We start from the raw sequence: 18049 nt of genomic DNA, 5'->3' as shown, positions 1-18049 counted from the left end.
AATACCTAACATTCAAAATAAAGACAGAATTTTAAAGGCCGCGAGAGAAAAGAATCAGATTACATTCAGGGGGAAAACAATAAGAATATCAGCAGATTTTTCAGTCCAGACCCTAAAAAGCTAGAAGGACCTGGAACAACATTTACCAAGCCCTGAAAGAAAATGGATGCCAACCAAGAATTTTATACCCAGCAAAACTTACCTTCAGATTTGACGATGAGATAAAATCCTTCCATGATAAACAAAAGCTAAAGGAATTTACTAAAAGCAAGCCGGCATTACAGAACATTCTCAGCAAAATATTCCATGAGGAAGAGATGAAAAACAACGATGTAAATCAGCAACGGGAGGAACTAGCCTAAAGGAATAGCCAAATAAAGGAGAAACCAAATCATCTCAAAAAACAAAAATGAGTCCAATGACTAGGAATACAAATCATATCACAATAATAACTGTGAATGTTAATGGCCTGAACTCATCAATCAAAAGACATAGACTGGCAGATTGGATTAAAAAGAAAAATCCAACAATGTGCTGCCTGCAAGAGACCCATCTCATAGAAAGAGATACCCATAAACTAAAGGTGAAAGGATGGGAAAAAACATACCATGCACAAGGACACAGCAAAAAAGCTGGAGTATCCATCCTCATTTCAGATAATGTGGACTTCAAGCCAAAACTAGTCAGAAGGGATAAAGAAGGACATTACATACTGCTTAAGGGAAGCATAAATCAGCAAGACATAACAATCATAAATATCTATGCCCTGAACATTGGCTCATCCATGTACGTCAAACAAATCCTTCTCAATTCCAGAAATCAAATAGACCACAACACAATAATACTAGGTGATTTTAACACACCCCTCTCACCACTGAATAGATGGTCCAAACAAAAATTGAATAAAGAAACCATAGATCTCAATAACACAATCAACAATTTAGACTTAACCGACTTATATAGAATATACCATCCAACAAAGAACGAATACACTTTCTTCTCAGCAGCACATGGATCCTTCTCTAAAATAGACCGTGTTTTATGCCACAAAGCAACTGTTAGCAAATACAAGAAGACAGAGATACTACCTTGTACTCTATCAGATCATAATGGATTGAAATTAGAAATAAATGACAGAATAAAAAACAGAAACTTCTCCAATACTTGGAGATTAAATAATACACTATTATACGATGAATGGATAACAGAAGACATCAGGAGGGAAATTAAAAAATTCTTAGAAATAAATGAGAACAAAGACACATCATATCAAAATCTCTGGGACACTATGAAAGCAGTACTGAGAGGAAGATATATTTCATGGGGCGCATTCAACAAAAGAAGTAGAAATCAACAAATAAACGACTTAACACTACAGCTCAAAGCCCTAGAAAAAGAAGAGCAGACCAACACCAAAAGTAGTAGAAGACAGGAAATAGTTAAAATCAGAGCTGAAATCAATAAAATTGAAACAAAAGAAACAATCGGAAAAATTAACAAAATAAATAGTTGGTTCTTTGAAAAAATAAACAAAATTGATAAACCCTTAGCCACGCTAACAAAGAGAAAGAGGGAGAAAACTCAAATTACTAAAATTCGGAATGAACAAGGAAATATCACAACAGACACAAGTGAAATACAAAACATAATGAGAAGCTATTTTGAAAATCTATACTCCAACAAAACAGAAAACCTCGAAGACATCAACAAGTTTCTAGAGACATATGAATTACCTAAACTGAACGAGGAAGACATACACAACTTAAATAAATCAATTTCAAGCAATGAAATAGAAGAGGTTATCAAAAGCCTACCAACAAAGAAAAGTCCGGGGCCAGATGGGTTCTCAGCCGAGTTCTACAAAACCTTTAAAGAAGAGCTCATTCCAATTCTTCTCAAAGTATTCCATAAAATAGAAGAGGAGGGAACCCTCCCAAACTCATTCTATGAAGCCAATATCACCCTGATACCTAAGCCAGACAGAGATACATCAAGGAAAGAAAATTTCAGACCAATATCCTTAATGAACATTGATGCAAAAATTCTCAACAAAATTTTAGCAAATCGCATACAAATTATATATTAAAAAGATAGTGCACCACGATCAAGTGGGTTTTATTCCAGGGATGCAAGGTTGGTTCAACATCCGGAAATCAATAAATGTCATTCACCATGTCAACAGACTAAAAGTTAAGAATCACATGATTATTTCAATCGATGCAGAAAAAGCATTCGATAAAATACAGCATCCCTTCATGCTCAAAACACTAGAAAAAACTGGGGTAGTGGGATCATTCCTTAACATTGTGAAGGCCATCTATGCTAAGCCCATGGCCAATATCATTCTAAATTGTGAAAAACTGAAAGCATTCCCCCTAAAAACTGGAACAAGGCAGGGATGCCCTCTTTCACCACTTCTATTCAACATTGTTCTTGAGACTCTAGCCAGAGCAATTAGACAGACCAATGAAATTAAAGGGATACGAATTGGAAAAGAGGAACTCAAACTATCCCTGTTCGCTGATGACATGATTATATATTTAGAGGAACCTGGAAATCCACCAGAAAACTCTTAGAACTCATAGGTGAATTCAGTAAAGTAGCAGGTTACAAGATCAATGCTCATAAATCCAATGCATTTTTATACATAAGTGATGCATCTTTAGAAAGAGAAATTAGGAAAACTACCCCATTCACAATAGCATAAAAAAAAATAAAATACTTGGGAATCAATCTCACAAAATAGGTGAAAGACCTCTACAATGAGAACTACAGAACACTAAAGAAAGAAATTAAAGAAAACCTTAGAAGATGGAAAGATCTCCCATGTTCATAGATAGGAAGAATTAATATTGTCAAAATGGCCATACCACCAAAAGTGCTATATAGATTCAATGCAATTCCAATTAAAATCCCAATGATGTACCTTACAGAAATATAGCAAGCAATTATGAAATTTATCTGGAAGAATAAGAAACCCAGAATAGCTAAAGCAATCCTCAGTAGAAAAAGCGAAGCAGGGGGTATCGCAATACCAGATCTTCAACTCTATTACAAAGCAATAGTAACAAAAACGGCATGGTATTGGTACCAAAATAGACAGGTAGATCAATGGTACAGAATAGAGGACATGGACACAAACCCAAATAAATACAATTTTCTCATACTAGACAAAGGTGCCAAAAACATGCAATGGAGAAAAGATAGCCTCTTCAACAAATGGTGCTGGGAAAACTGGAAAACCATATGCAATAGAATGAAATTAAACCCCTATCTCTCACCCTGCACAAAACTCACCTCAAAATGGATCAAGGACCTCGGAATCAGACCAGAGACCCTGCATCTTATAGAAGAGAAAGTTGGTCCAAACCTTCAACTTGTTGGCTTAGGGGCAGACTTCCTTAACAGGACTCCCATAGCCCAAGAAATAAAAGCAAAAATCAACAACTGGGATAGATTCAAACTAAAAAGCTTTCTCTCAGCAAAGGAAACTATCAGTAATGTGAAGAGAGAGCCTACAGAGTGGGAGAATATCTTTGCCACTCATACTTCAGATAGAGTGATAATTTCCAGAATCTATAAAGAACTCAAAAAACTCTACACCAAGAATACAAATAATCCAATCAACAAATGGGCTAAGGAAATGAACAGACACTTCACAGAAGATGTACAAGCAATCAACAGATATATGAAAAAATGTTCAACATCTCTAGTAATAAGAGAAATGCAAATCAAAACTACCCTAAGATTTCATCTCACCCCAATTAGAATGGCGATTATCAAGAACATAAGCAACAACAGGTTTTGGCGAGGATGTGGGGAAAAAGGTACACTCATACATTGCTGGTGGGGTTGCAAATTAGTGCAGCCACTCTGGAAAGCAGTATGGAGATTCCTCAGAAAGCTTGGAATGGAACCACCATTTGACCCAGCTATCCCACTCCTTGGCCTATACCCAAAGGACTTAAAATCAGCATACTACAGAGATACAGCCACATCAATGTTCATAGCTGCTCAATTCACTATAGCCAGATTGTGGAACCAACCCAGATGCCCTTCAGTTGATGAATGGATAAAGAAACTGTGGCATATATATACAATGGAATATTACTCCGCCATGAGGAATGACAAAATCATGGCATTCGCAGGCAAATGGATGAAATTGGAGGATATCATGCTAAGTGAGATAAGCCAATCTCAAAAAACTAAAGGACGAATGATCTCGCTGATAAGCGGATGAGGACGTATGGGGGGGCGGTAGGAGGGGTTAGTGTTAGGGTTAGGGTTAGGTTTAGGGTTAGGGATAAGGAGGGTGGTAAGAATGGAGGAAGAAAGGAATGTATAGAGGGAAAAGAGGGGTGGGAGGGGAGGGGGGAAGGGAAAAAAATAACAAAATGAATCAAACAACATTGCCCTATGTAAATATATGATTTTTAATTAAAATTAAAAAAAAAAAAAAAAAAAAGGAGTTCACCAAAGGGTACACCTCTGCCTTAGAAATGGCTCAGACACGCCCATGGTTCATTCATGGCTTCCCACAACAGACATTGCTATTTTATCTATAAGCAGTTTCTGCTAAACCTTGCCAATTCTTGAAAAAAAAAAATAAAGTTGTTTCTCTAATAAAATATTATGTCAGTCCTTGAAAACACACTTTTAACTGTTTATTGTGAGGAGAAATGGAGGCAGAGTTTAATAGGACTCTAAGAACACCCCAGTGTTGTTTTAATCAAAACACAATAAGGCATCATTTGAAATTTGGGGAATTTAATGACTCGAGATGCTTGTTTAAGAAAAAACAAAAACAAAACATTAATTTGGGAGCTTCATCTTTCAAAATTATGATTCAGCAGATCTGAGGCAGATGTCAGGACTCTACAAGATGTCATGTGATTGTGATGGTGGTGGCGCTATTGTTTTGAAGCCAGCACTGAGTTTTCATGTGTTTGTATTTGATGAAGAAAGGGAAGGAGAAATAATAGTCCAACAAATTCACTTACGCTTTCAAGCTTTCCTCCCGTTAATATCAGACTTATACCAACAATCCTATAAATTAAGTTTTGTTTGAACCACTTTCTTTGATCAGCCTTTGAAACAAATGTTTCTGAGTAGTAATGGACCCCAAATTTGGAGTTTGACCCATAGGGTGGAGGAAATGAAGATTGTGGCTAATACTTCAACTGCTATCTGATTCAGGTTGTCAAGAGAGTGTCATGCTGAAATGTCCCAGATGTTACTGGATACCCTGAGGGTAACAGATCTTCCTTTTTTTTCCCCCTCCAGTTTTTCATAGGCTTGTTCCTGATCCTGCTTCTGCAGGTGGCATCAGGTATCCGGGAAGCTTCTTCCAAATCTAAGGTGTGTACACAGAGGATGTTTGATAATTTTGGAGAATCTAAAAATTTGAAATACAATCTCTGACATGAATAATGTAACAATACTTTTTGATTTTCAGTCTGAGAGCCGTTTGAATGAGACTCTTCATGAAAATGCAAAACTCTTGAGTGAAACAAGTGAAAGAGGAAAAGAATTCCGGAAAATCATGGCTGAATTTCAAACAGAGGTAATTAGAATTCACAGGTCCTTTGGGGAGCTGGACATAGCTATTCGATGTTGGTTTAATTTTTTTAATAGGCATATTCCTTAAAGATTGAAAAATATCTCCTTTTGCAGATTTTAACCAATTATTCTTGTCACCTGGCAATAAGAAAAATTCAAACATATTTGTATTTTTTCAAACTTCTCCTGAAAAGTTTGCATTTTTCATAACTTCTTATGAAGTTATGAAGCAGTTTAGGACACAGATTAGGAAGATATGTTCATGACAGATTAAGACTTGATTGGGTGAAACTAATAATTGTTTTATTATCTACTATTTAAAACAGTAGTGTAATTGGGGTATTTCTCTCTTCCTCCATAAAATGATAGTAGCTAACATTCACTGCTACTTACTTTGTATCAGATTTTATATTTAGTAGCAAACTTAATACAACAGCCCTAGGAGATGGTGTTTTAGTCTGTTTTGTGATGCTTAACAAAATACCTGAGACTGAACACCGTATTAAAAAAAAAAAAAGAAGAAGATGTATTTAGCTCATAGTTCTGAGGATTCAAAAGTATGTCGCCATCATCTTCTCAGCTCAGGTGAGGGCCTCATGGAGGTTGGTACCACACTGGTAGGAGCATGTGCAGAAGAATCACATGGTTAGATAGGAAGCTGGAGACCAGCAGGTTCAGTCTTGCTTTTTTTATAGCAACTCATTCTCCTGAGAACTCTCACTCCTGTGAAACCCATCCATTCCTCAAGACCAGCAATAATCCATTCATGATGGTGGAGGCCTGTGACCTCCCTCAAGGTCTCATCTCTTGAAAGTACTTCAATACTATTACACTGGGGACCAACTTTCCAGCACATGGAACTTTTGGGAACACACTGAAACCATATCCAAGCCATGACAGATAGAAATAAGGATCACCATTAAAGTCCAGCCAGGTTTGTCTACTCACAGTCCCTTGAGTGACTCTGTCTTCCTGCCCTCATATCATTCCCTGATCCTAGCAATGTACGTGTTGCTCTTCTTTCTTTCCAAATATGTGTACTTTAAAGCTTGACTAAAATGTGATTTTTCTCTGTAAAAGTCCTCCTCACCACACCTTTTTAATTCAGAATTCCCATAATATTAAGTACATGTGGCATTCACTCCAGGCATGTCATAAAAATTCTCAGAAACTTAAAGAAGGGCTATGTCCTATAGGTATTTAACCTGACTTTTCATTGATTAAAGTATTTTAAATTTATGGTCATCTACTAATTAAATACTGAAGAACTGAAAGTTGGTCAGTTTTAGCCCATCCCTCTTTTATACAAGACTGATGATAAGTATGTTCCTTCCCAACTTGAAACAAATACTCGCCTCCCTAGAATTTACATCATTTAGTCCTAATTGTTCTGGAGGTTCAAAGGTGGGAAAAAAGTCTATGGGTCCTTTTATACATGACAGCTTTGTCTTTGAATATGTCTATTGCTTGACATATTTTTTTTTCCAGAGCATTTACCAGTCCCTATTTGGATAGACTCTAGCTTATAAAAATTCTGTTACCACTGTTTCCAAGAATGGAAAACTGGCATAGGTCAGTCCCTTTTAACCTTCTCTGTTGTGCTTTTTTTCCCCACCTTTTTCATAGCTACATCCTTTGTCTTCCCTCTTGGGTCATTCCCATTCTAGAACACAGACTAATTTAGGCTTACAGCAGGAGTATTTGGCCAGCCTTGGTCCTTTCACTGGGTGGGGCTGAGCATTCTTGACTCTCCCTTGGACAAAATGAAATAGAGGTATCTGCTAGGCTTCTGGGTTAGGTCCTGAGTCATATTTGCTGCATACTGTTCCTGGAATTTAAGGTCTCAATGCCAGTTGTGAGTTTCTAAACATTCTATATTCTTCTGATGTGCTACCATTCTTGTGTAGAAATCCTGTGCCCGAAGCTCCTTGTGTTCATAATTCTAGATTTCTTTTTTATTATCCATTCTGTTTTTCTTCTCTATGTTCTTATCTACTTTGCCTTTCTGTTTTTAGTTACTCTTCTTTGGGAAAAGGGTCCTACCCTGAACATTGACTGACTGATTTGGGGTTCCCTTACACATGGACAGAAGTTGCCGAGACTGAGTGACTTTCTCTTTGGATTTCAGGAATTCCCCCAAATACCCTGTTAACATTGTATGGAATGTGCCCTTCTTGGGTTCTTGGGGATGACTATTCATCTACAGGTGTTCTACCATTCACTGCATAATGCCTTTTTTGTTCAGCTGTTATATTACTTTCAACAAGTTCTGACCAATTTCTTCCCTAAGTGCTTCCACTGCTAATGTAGAGACCAGATATCAAGACAAGCTTTAGCCTTCCTACCTCTTACCTGGTCTCCTCTATTTCTCTATGCCACCCCAAGGACTCCTGAAGTATACTGTACTCCAAATATGGATTGACCTGTGAGTGTATTTAGGAGATTTATATTCTATTTGATATGTAATGTCTGTATCAATACTATTCAAGATCATGAAATCCGAAAGAGTAAGCAATTAGTCATGCCTACCATGGGAAGAGGAAAGGGTTTTTTCTCAAGAATATCCTTCTTGCTAATATTGACCTTAGAACCACCTAAAATTGCTAACTCTTTGTCATAGGAACGTCTAAATCATGTATTTGTACAATTCGGTCTTTGGGACAAAGTATAAGACTTTATATTTGCCTTAGTTGAACTTGTTAGTTTAAATCCATTGTTTGAATTATCTTTGAAACTTGATTCTGTCTTCCACCATATTAATCATCACTCCCAATGCTATATCAACTATTGTGTTGAACGAATACTTTCTATGTCTTTATCCAAATCTTTGATAAGAATGTTGAACAGATCATGTTTATGCGAGAGCATAACAGAAACAACAACAGATGACAAAAATAAAATTATAGCAGCTAGTCCATATTGTTAAGTGCTTTCTGTAAGTCAGGCTCTGAGCTTAGCACTTCATATGGATTTTCTCAAATCTATGAATAAGATGTTATTTAAGAATTGTTATTATCTGGATTTTTCAAATGAAGAAACTATGACACAGAGAGGTTTAAGCAACATGAGTAACATGATCACCTACCCATTAAATGACAATTCTTTCAATAATATGGCACTTCAATGCATTAAAGCCCAGAAGATCAGCCAAGGCAGGTTCTAGTTTCTTTAGTAATTTTTTTTTCCTTGCCCTTTCTGCATGAAGAGTCTTCACCCTAATAGATCAGTTAGGAGCAAGATGAAGGATAAGTTATCTTTTTCATTTAGTAATTTTATAACTTCCAATGAGTTATTGGGCTTATCACTTCCTTTCTTCCTTCCTCAAACTTGATCACACATCCTCTTTGTGCTTCCCCATCTTTGGTGTTTTGCCATGTTTCTGTCTATGTTGGGTCTTAAGCTTACTGACATTATCCCAAGAGCTCCAGCTTGCATTTGTTAAAGATGTCTGTGCAAAGTGTATCTCAGGGAGGGCCCCTGGAGTATGCTCATTGGTCTTTGAAACATCTCTTGTCCTTTTCCTCCTCTTTACCAAAAGTGATCAGAAATCATGGGATAAAAATCGTATTTTTAACACTTCTTGTCTCTTTTGATCAACAGTTCTTTAATGAGACCTTAATACTCTTGTGAAAACTTGGAAACTTCCTTGCTAAAATCTAGAATAACTAGACCTAACTCTGCTCTCTCTTCTGTCATTAAAACTAGAAGGCAAGGTTTCTCTTTTTTAAAATCAATTTTCCAAGTTCCTCAGACTTTTGCATCTTGGCTCAAATTTTCCTGTTATTATTTAGTTAATAACTATTAAGACCAAAATAAGAGATTCCTTTATTTTTGCTTCTATGTTCAGAGAAATGAGTGAATTGACTTACATTTTAGCATGATAATGTTTATAATGATATTCAGAAGAATATAATTCAATGTATTAAAGTGTTTTTAATCTTCAATGACTTTTTATTCTACTTTTCATTGAACAGAATAAATGCTGTGGTTTGTTCAATGGAGCTGATGATTGGGGAACTAATTTTGAACAAGTTTATGAGTCATGTAAGTGTTCAAATCCACCAGATTCTTGTACATCTTATGCTGGAAAAAACATTCATAAACAGGTGAGAACTAAATCAAACTTCTCACAATAAGTGGTTCTGTTATTTTCTTTACCCAATGATAGTCTCTACAAAAATTTGGAATGCAGCAAGTAATGGAAATCATGATATGAAAATCTCATATTAGGTGAAGGGGGAGGGAAGGAAAGGGAAGGGGGTCTGGGGGTAGGAAGGATGGTAGAGTGAAACTGACGTTATTATCTCATGTACATATAATGACTCCATGATTGATGTGATCTACAATATGTATAGTCAGAAAAATAAGAAACTATACTCCATTTATGTAGGATATATCAAAGTGCATAAATGTATTCTACTGTCATGTACAACTAATTAGAACTAATAAAAAATGAAAAAATAAATGGCAAATAAAATTATAAAAAAAATCTCAGGAATTACTCAAATAAAAAGGAAATCTTTACTAAAAGATAAAAAATAGAGCTGGGCTCTATGGTGCACACCTGTAATCCCAGTGGCTCAGGAAGCTGAGACAGGAGGACATCAAGTTTAAGGCCAGCCTTAGCTTTACAGTGAGGCCCTAAGCAACTTAGTGAGACCCTGTCTCAAAAAAAAAAAATAAAAAAATTTTTTTTAAATGTCTGGGAATGTGCTCTGTGGTGAAGCACCCCACCCAATCCCCAATACCAAAAAAAAAAAAAAAAAAAAAAAGAAGATAAAAGCGCATATATATATATATATAGCATTTCATATGTATATATATATATATATACATATATGAAATATTTCATTAATTTCTTTGGGTTTGGTATTATTTAAACCCAACTTTAGTAGGTCAAAGTAACATTCTACATGGAAAGGCAAGGTACAAACTAACATAAAAGTTTATTTTGTCCTGTCTTTGGTGACCTTGATCATTATTCTCTTTTTTTTCCCTATTGTAAACTAAGTTCCAGAGATAAATATTTTCACTTCAATTTGTAAAGTTAGGCCTCCTCCTGCCCTCCCAAATCAAAGGTTTCTTTTCTTAAGAAATTGTACATGTGTAAAGAAAAGACTAGGCATTTAAGGGTTTAGGTTCTGAATGTTAATGTACCTACCAGTTTACCTAGTTAGTGTTGCAACTGAGAAGTTGCTTTGCATATTTAAAGTCAGTTTAAAAGATGAGTTTTTAAATGTGTTGAAGATGTCACATCTATGTGACTTGTGGATATCCATATGTATTTGTCATAGTTCTTTTTTTAATCAATTCATCAAATAATTTTGAACTACCTCCTATGAGCCATGCCTTCTGCCAGCCAGTGGAAATCCATTCTTGAACAGGGTACAATGTTGTACACATGGAGGTGATGCTTAAATAGGAAAAGGAGATGTAATCAGGCAACTTCCATCTGATGGACTGTTGGTATTGTTTGGATAGGGACAGATACAGTTATCATGGGACCCATTTAAGTCAACATTTGAAGTTCAGGATATGCTTCAATGGAGGACATGACATCTGTCCCTCACCAAAGGGTTTTTCATAAACTGTTCCTTTTGTCTGGAAGGAATACATAAAAAAGTAACAGTTGATATTAGTGTATCATTTATTTGCTATTATTCTTCACTGCCTATTATGCATCAAATAGACAATTGCTAGGATCAGATGTGCTTCAGGATCCTCTAGCAGGTTGTAATCTTTTGGGGAGAGAGACACATAATTATTTTAATTCACATGAGTTAATTTCTATATTATATGAAGATTATTTTCAGTCTGGTTTTGTTTGGGCTTATTGATAACTCCTGAGATAAATACATTCAAGGAAATGAAGTATCTCAGAAAAATTTCCTCCTTCTGACTACTGATCTGTGTCACTGATTTTATCAGAATTAAAGAGACAGTTCTAAAGAATTTCCATTACTAATATTTAAAAGTAACTGATGGGGGAGAAGTAATTTATCAGACTACAGTATTACTATGTCTTGTCATTGTCAAAGCAATATCACTTATACATTTTATTCTTATTTTTAAAATTATTCCTGTTCCTTTATACCCTACCTAATTTTATAGGCACAATATCTTCAAAGGAGGAATAAATACAGTGTAAATGAATGTAGTTTCCACTTAGGATAATGAGGAAATGGCTAAATTCAATTGCAGATTGCTGACTTCTATTAAAGATTCAACTCAAAGATATTTTGCCTCAAGATAGGTTTTGAAAAGCCCTTAGTATTATCAGGAGAAAAAAGAAAGATAGTCCCTGTAAATTCACACAACATTCATCTGAATGTAGGTTGAGAGCTGCCCCAGGTTCCCAAAGGAAGGTCATAAATTCATAAAATCTCATGCATCTGCCACGTGTCATTTGCAAGAATTCTGGAAAAGTATAAAATCTGGAATGTCCATAATTCACAATTCTTTTTTCCCCTCCCTTTTGCCAAGATAGCCTCCTTATCTTGGGGAAGTGGGAAGGAAAAACCCTCAAGTATGATCAGTGTGACTTAATAGACATTATCATTAATCTCATAGTTAACCCTAAATGACATGATAATCTGCTCAAATGCTTACTGCTTTGGATTAGATGTGAATGGAGAAACCCAGTAAGTTCAGGATGAAGGGGGAAGACCAAAGCTCAATGGAGAACTTATATTTTATAAGTAGTAATATTTTATGAGCTCTTTGTGCACCTATGCCTATCATAGGAGTGATAAATTTTATGGCAATACAGGCAATACCTACACTACATTGTGTAGTATTTCCATTTAAAAATTTATCCTTATGATTTATAATTGTTGGAATTTTTAAGTGTGGTCTGAAATGATTTGAAATTAGAATTGCATGCTAATTTGAATAAGCATCAAAAATATAGCAAAAATCACTTTCTAAATTTCTTATCTAAAGTAATAGCAGACATAATTTTTTTCCTTTTTAAAGGTAAAAGTCATTATGAGAGATATTATTGAAGGATTTAAAAATTTTTTGTTTTAAAAAAGTAAAATTTGTAAAAGTACCTCTTTGCTGCAGATTACAAACCTAAAATATCTATAATTGAGGTAATATCAGCTCTAAAATGAATTATCTGAAGTTAGGATAAATTTATTATTTATGATATTCAACTTTTAAAATTATAATTTTGGGATATGTTGGTGAAAAAACCCAGTGTTTATAATGTCAACTCCTAGATTCAGCAACTCAAAAGTCAAAGCAAAATTTTGCTCCTCATATACTTTATAAATTTAGGAAGATATTAGTATAAAAAATTGTCATTTATAATGAAAGTTCCTAGATACAGTAATTAGGAAGATGAGTAAAATTTTGTTACTCAAATGCTTTTCAGTGGATGAACCAAACCCCAGGGGTTGTAACCTTCCAAAGCAAGGGTGAGAAGGGAGGGAAGAAATAATCCAATTGCTTTTTGTTAAGTGTGATCCTTGGGAGCAATATAAAAAGTCAACTAAATAAATAAAAATCTTAAATATTAACTATTAATTAAGGTCAACATTTTAACTAACGGTAACCTTTTTTTTTTTAAACAGGTATGTTTTCCTTTGATAAGAGACTTAGTTTTAAATCGCAGTCGGATGATTATTGGAACATCATTTGGAGTGGCATTTGTTGAGGTACAGTATAATCTTGCATGATGTACTTTCCAATCTATTGTTTGCTCATTAGTTCTTCTAACAAATATTTATGGTGAGCCAAATTTAAAAAACCAGATGCTTTAGGAAAGCATGGGATACCAAGTGCCCAAGGGTCAGCATCTCCCTCAATCAACCTGAATCTGACAGGGGAAGTTACAGTAGGGCTGAGGCTGCTATTTCTGAATGACCTCTCTATTGAGAGAGAAAAAAAAAAAAAAATAGAATCAATTTTCACAAAATTCTTAGTCCTAGATATCCTTTCCCTTTGAAAACTAACAAAAGGGTTAAAATTTCCTGAAATGAGAAGAAAAACTACCAAGTAAAGTAAAGCACCAACCTTTACAATTTCTGATTTCTCATCATGATTTTGAAACAAAATATAAACTGAACTTGAGCATGGGGAGTTGTTCTCTTATTCCTTTCTAGAGAAACCAATAAGTTCTAAAGACCAGGGGCAATTGCCTCTGATTTTTTTCAGCCTAAGTTCTATAAACTCCCTTGGAGAAGTTTTCAAGGAAGCTTTGACTGGGACCTATGTATTACTCTCAGCAATTTAATTATTGATGTTAAAAAAAGTATTCTGCATAGAATACTTATCTTGATGGGTTTTCTTAGCATGGACTTTTAGAACCTGAGGAACACTTTTTACATGGCCTAAGAATCTTTGCCAACAGGATGAAATAAAACTGTTTCTGAGAAGCATTTTTGGAATTATCCCAGATCTTGGGTAATTTAGATATCAAGTGAGTCAAATTCACTCACAGTCCTATTTCAGAGCATTCCCAAGAATTTAAACAATGTACGGTATCTCAATGTAAAGTTAATGCCTCTGAGGGCCAGCTCCACTAAGTGCTGTTTGTTTCACTCTTAAGGAATACCCTGCAGCATCCCCTTAGGCTTTCTGATACTTTCCATCTCCTACTGGTACCACATTCTGTCAGATAGGAATTTTAGTCGAGATCAAAGAGATTTAGTGTCCTAAATGGTCATTTAGGTTATAGGTGGAATTTCCCAGCCAACTACTAGACAAAGGATAGGGATTATTAGCAGCAAATTGGGCTGTTGACTATTACTTTCTTGCAAAACAAAAGAATAGGTGAAGCATTCTCTATTGTAGGATATGGCTGTCTTGCTTTGTCTGATATGTTACCAAAGTCAAATGGCAATGTGCATTAGGTCTATTTCTTGTGATTCTGCCTTTGGTAACATGTCTTTAGTTTCCTTGCTCTGTATTGTGGGTTTATGTTAATTTAGAAATAAGAGCTAATGTCCATAGTGATGAGTGAAGACACATCGATACTCATATAGACACACAGCAACATGCACAAATATTTTCATAGAGCAGACTTTAAATGAATGATTGGGGCAGAGGGTATTGCTTGGTGGTAGAGCATGTGCCTAACACGTGCCAGGCCCTGGGTTCAATCCCAGCACCAAAAGTAAGTAAATGAATAAACACATGAAGGAATGATTGGGAAAGCAGGCTTGTAATGAGATATTCAATATTGAGTGTTAAATTTCATGTTAGACCCAACTTCAGACAATGGACTATGACTTGCCACAAGTTGCAGATGCTTTTAAGACGCTTCTTGAAAGCAAAGCCAAAAATAAATAAATAAAATAAGACATAATCAATTATGAAGATTGATGTCTATCATATACAAAACAGTGCCAAAACACTAGATGCATCTAGTGGAAAATAAAATTACAAGAGGAAGACAGCATTTCAATATTTTATGAAATTGGTGTAATCCATGTACTTGTTACATGTTTAGATATTTCATGGGTTCTTCTTGTACAGGAAAAATACCTTAATAAAAACCTTCAGTACAGTAATTTATAGGTATAGAGTTTGTTTTAGTCAGCTTTTTTACTGCTGTGACTAAAAGGACCCAACCAGAACAATGTGGAATAGGAAAAGCTTATTTGGGGGCTCACAGTTTCAGAGGTCTCAATCCATGGACAGTAGACTCCATTCCTTGGGGCACAAGGTGAGGCTGAACATCATGGCAGAAGAGTGTGGCAGAGGGAGGCAGCTCACATGGTGATCAGAAAGCAGAGAGACTTCACTATCAGATACAAATATATACCCCAAAGCCACATCCCCTGCTCACTTCCTGCAGTTACCACTCAGTTAATCACATTAGGGGATCAATTCACTGATTGGGTTAAGGCTCTCACAACCCAATCAATTCTTCCCTGAACTTTCTTGCATTCTCACACCTGAACTTCTGGGGGACACCTCACATTCAAACCATAACAGAGTTTATATATGGTGCTGTCATGAAATGTAACCATTTATTTACTTTTAGTTAGCTCAGTTAAATTAAGTATGATTTCTAGACTATCTATAAATATGGCAAATGTTTGGTTCAAGAACTATTTGAAACTTTTTTGCTGTTGTTCTTTTGTATAATTCCTCAATCTAAAGCCTGCCTTCCCTCTTTTGTTTTAAAGAAAATAAAAAAATTTGATATACTTTCTCCATTTCTTTCAAAAAGGATCTTTAAAATTAGCCTTTTGTTATCCAGTCTAAAAAACATGTACCCTAAAATGTTCTGTGTTCTCAGTCATCAGGACTAGTTGCCTAACACTTAGGCCCAACCCCCTCTCTCAAATTCAAATTTCTCAAATTCAAATTCAAAAATACATAAAGAAAAAATTTCTTTCTTTTAAGGAAACAAGTGATTATCTCCCTGCAGAAAATATATTCAGACCATTTCCATAGAGAAATATCATATGGGGACAAACAACCAAAACCTTCCCACATTTAGACCTCTGCATTGGATGGGTCCTATGGGGTGGACCCAGGATTATAAGACTTGCTCAGACTATATACCTGAGGAGTTCTCCTCAGATTGGATGCTAGGAATCTATACAGAATGCTTTATTATGTGAAAAAGAAAAATTATTACCAGACATTTGTTTTGAATTTTTCATTAGACTTAAATAACTAGATTATCTCTCTTCTTAAATGAATACAGCAATTTATAAGCCCAGAAAAAAAGATCAGCACTTTTTCTCCTTGCTTTCATATAAAAAATAAACAGCCATTGAAACTGTCAGTCATCACTTTGAAAGTCATCCTGACAAGAGGTCCAAAAGAACAGAGTGCTTAAAAGAAAAATGATGATTTTATCACAGTTTTTAGCATGGGAACCTGTGCATAGCACTTGGGAAATCTGTCAGGAGTCTGAGCATACAGTATAATATGATGAATCTCATTTATTTGCTATTTTCCGGAAAGATCATAAAAGTTCTTTACTCAAGAAACATCCTTGTCCTCCAGACTTAAAGTCTGGGATCAAGGTAAAAGAACTTACTTAGTCCTGGATTTTATAATATTCTCACTGAAAATCATCACTTCAGAGAATTTATGTCTGTTTTCTTTTTAAGAAGGAAGAAATACCAGCAGCAGTTCTCCTTTGAATTACATTCCCACCAAGGTGTTAGTTAGCAAAAAGTCAACACAGTACGAGTGTTTGAGATGACTCAGCATAAAGGGCACCTTGCCCTCCATCCTTCTGCTTCCCTTCAAAGGGAACTGGTGGGAAGAAAATTTGTGATTTGCAATGCACATAGGTCCTTTCTGTCATTTCTACATCAAAGTCACCACATGCAAGTCACTGACAGTAAAGGCAATTAGAGCAAGTTTTGGGGTCCCTTACTCTTGGGAGAGATAATGAGATGGAAATTACGTCTCAGATTTTCAACTGTGTTTTGGCACTTCAAAGGAAATTCCTGAATTAAGCTATTCTCCATACTTAAGTTTTTTTTTTTTTTTTAGTTTCTTCATTTTTTTTTCTTTTCTCTAGGCAATGCCTAAAACTGTGGCAAGAGAAATTCTAGACTCCCTGATTTTTATGCAGATGATCTAAACCAGATGACCACAGCTTTTTTCTTTCTTTCTTTCTTTTTTTTTTAAGGGTAAGAAATAGGTATATTTAACCCCCAGAAGCCTGAGGTCCCAGAGTTCCAGAAGAGATGCCCTCCTGAAAGATGTGCATGTTGGAGAAAGGGGAAGGGGTCCTCTGGTGGTAGTTCCTACTGCACAACTAAATAGGGCTGTTAAAGACTGGTGAAAAATCCTGATTAAAATATACAGACAGAAAAAAAACCTCAGAACTTTCTTAGTGGCCTCCTGTCCCACTGGAGTCTAATTTCCCCAATGGGACAGGAGGTTCAGTAGACAGAATCTTCTCAAATATAATGTTCTTTCTGTTACTTAATAATGTCTCTAGTGTTTTGCCTTAAAATTCCATGTCAATCTTTTCTTTTATTCTCTAGGTACTTGGTTTAGTGTTTTCTATGATCCTGTATTGCCAGATCGGGAAAAAATGAATTCATGGACATGTCAAGTTACCAACAGTCAGACCCTTTAAAATCTTACTTTGGCTTTGTGACTTGAAATATACAAGTGCTGTATCTGTCAGAAGCAGCTGTCTTACTGAAATGTCTCCTTTAATAAGACTATAGATACCTTCTTTGGTGGTTTTTTTTTTTTGGACGTCTGATCATGGTGTTCAGGTGGTTCTGTGCTTATAATGTTCATCTGGAGCCACCCAGTGGAATCATCCTCATTTCCAAGTGACAGGGGCCATAGAAACAAGACTCTTGTGAGCTATAGTAGTCATTGGTGACAAAATTGAATTAAGTCTGAAGTTAAAAAAATCGAAAGTGATCTGGCTGAGTTGCTACCGCTTTTCTGCTGTGTCACCACTGCTAATGGTGCCTCTCTTTTGCCTCCTACCTTGTGGTGGGGACAAGATCTAAGAGCTCCCCTCACAGCCACTGGGTCTCTGGTACCA

At 35.7% G+C, this 18049-nt stretch overlaps 1 protein-coding gene across 1 annotated transcript in view; it reads left to right on the top strand.

The window, feature by feature from the left end:
* TSPAN8 (tetraspanin 8) overlaps nucleotides 1–18049 on the top strand; it is a 36080-nt gene extending 18031 nt beyond the window's left edge. The window contains exons 4-8 of the mRNA XM_079141331.1: nucleotides 5284–5358; nucleotides 5456–5563; nucleotides 9534–9665; nucleotides 13137–13220; nucleotides 17529–18049. Of these exons, the coding sequence (XP_078997457.1) occupies nucleotides 5284–5358; nucleotides 5456–5563; nucleotides 9534–9665; nucleotides 13137–13220; nucleotides 17529–17582 (453 nt within the window). The 3' untranslated portion in view covers nucleotides 17583–18049. The remainder of the gene's footprint in view (nucleotides 1–5283; nucleotides 5359–5455; nucleotides 5564–9533; nucleotides 9666–13136; nucleotides 13221–17528) is intronic.

This window comes from Sciurus vulgaris (assembly GCF_902686455.1).
Source record: "Sciurus vulgaris genome assembly, chromosome: 5".
Taxonomy (NCBI): Eukaryota; Metazoa; Chordata; class Mammalia; order Rodentia; family Sciuridae; genus Sciurus; species Sciurus vulgaris.
The sequence above is the reverse complement of the archived record's forward strand: the minus strand, read 5'-3'. Positions and strand labels throughout refer to the sequence as shown.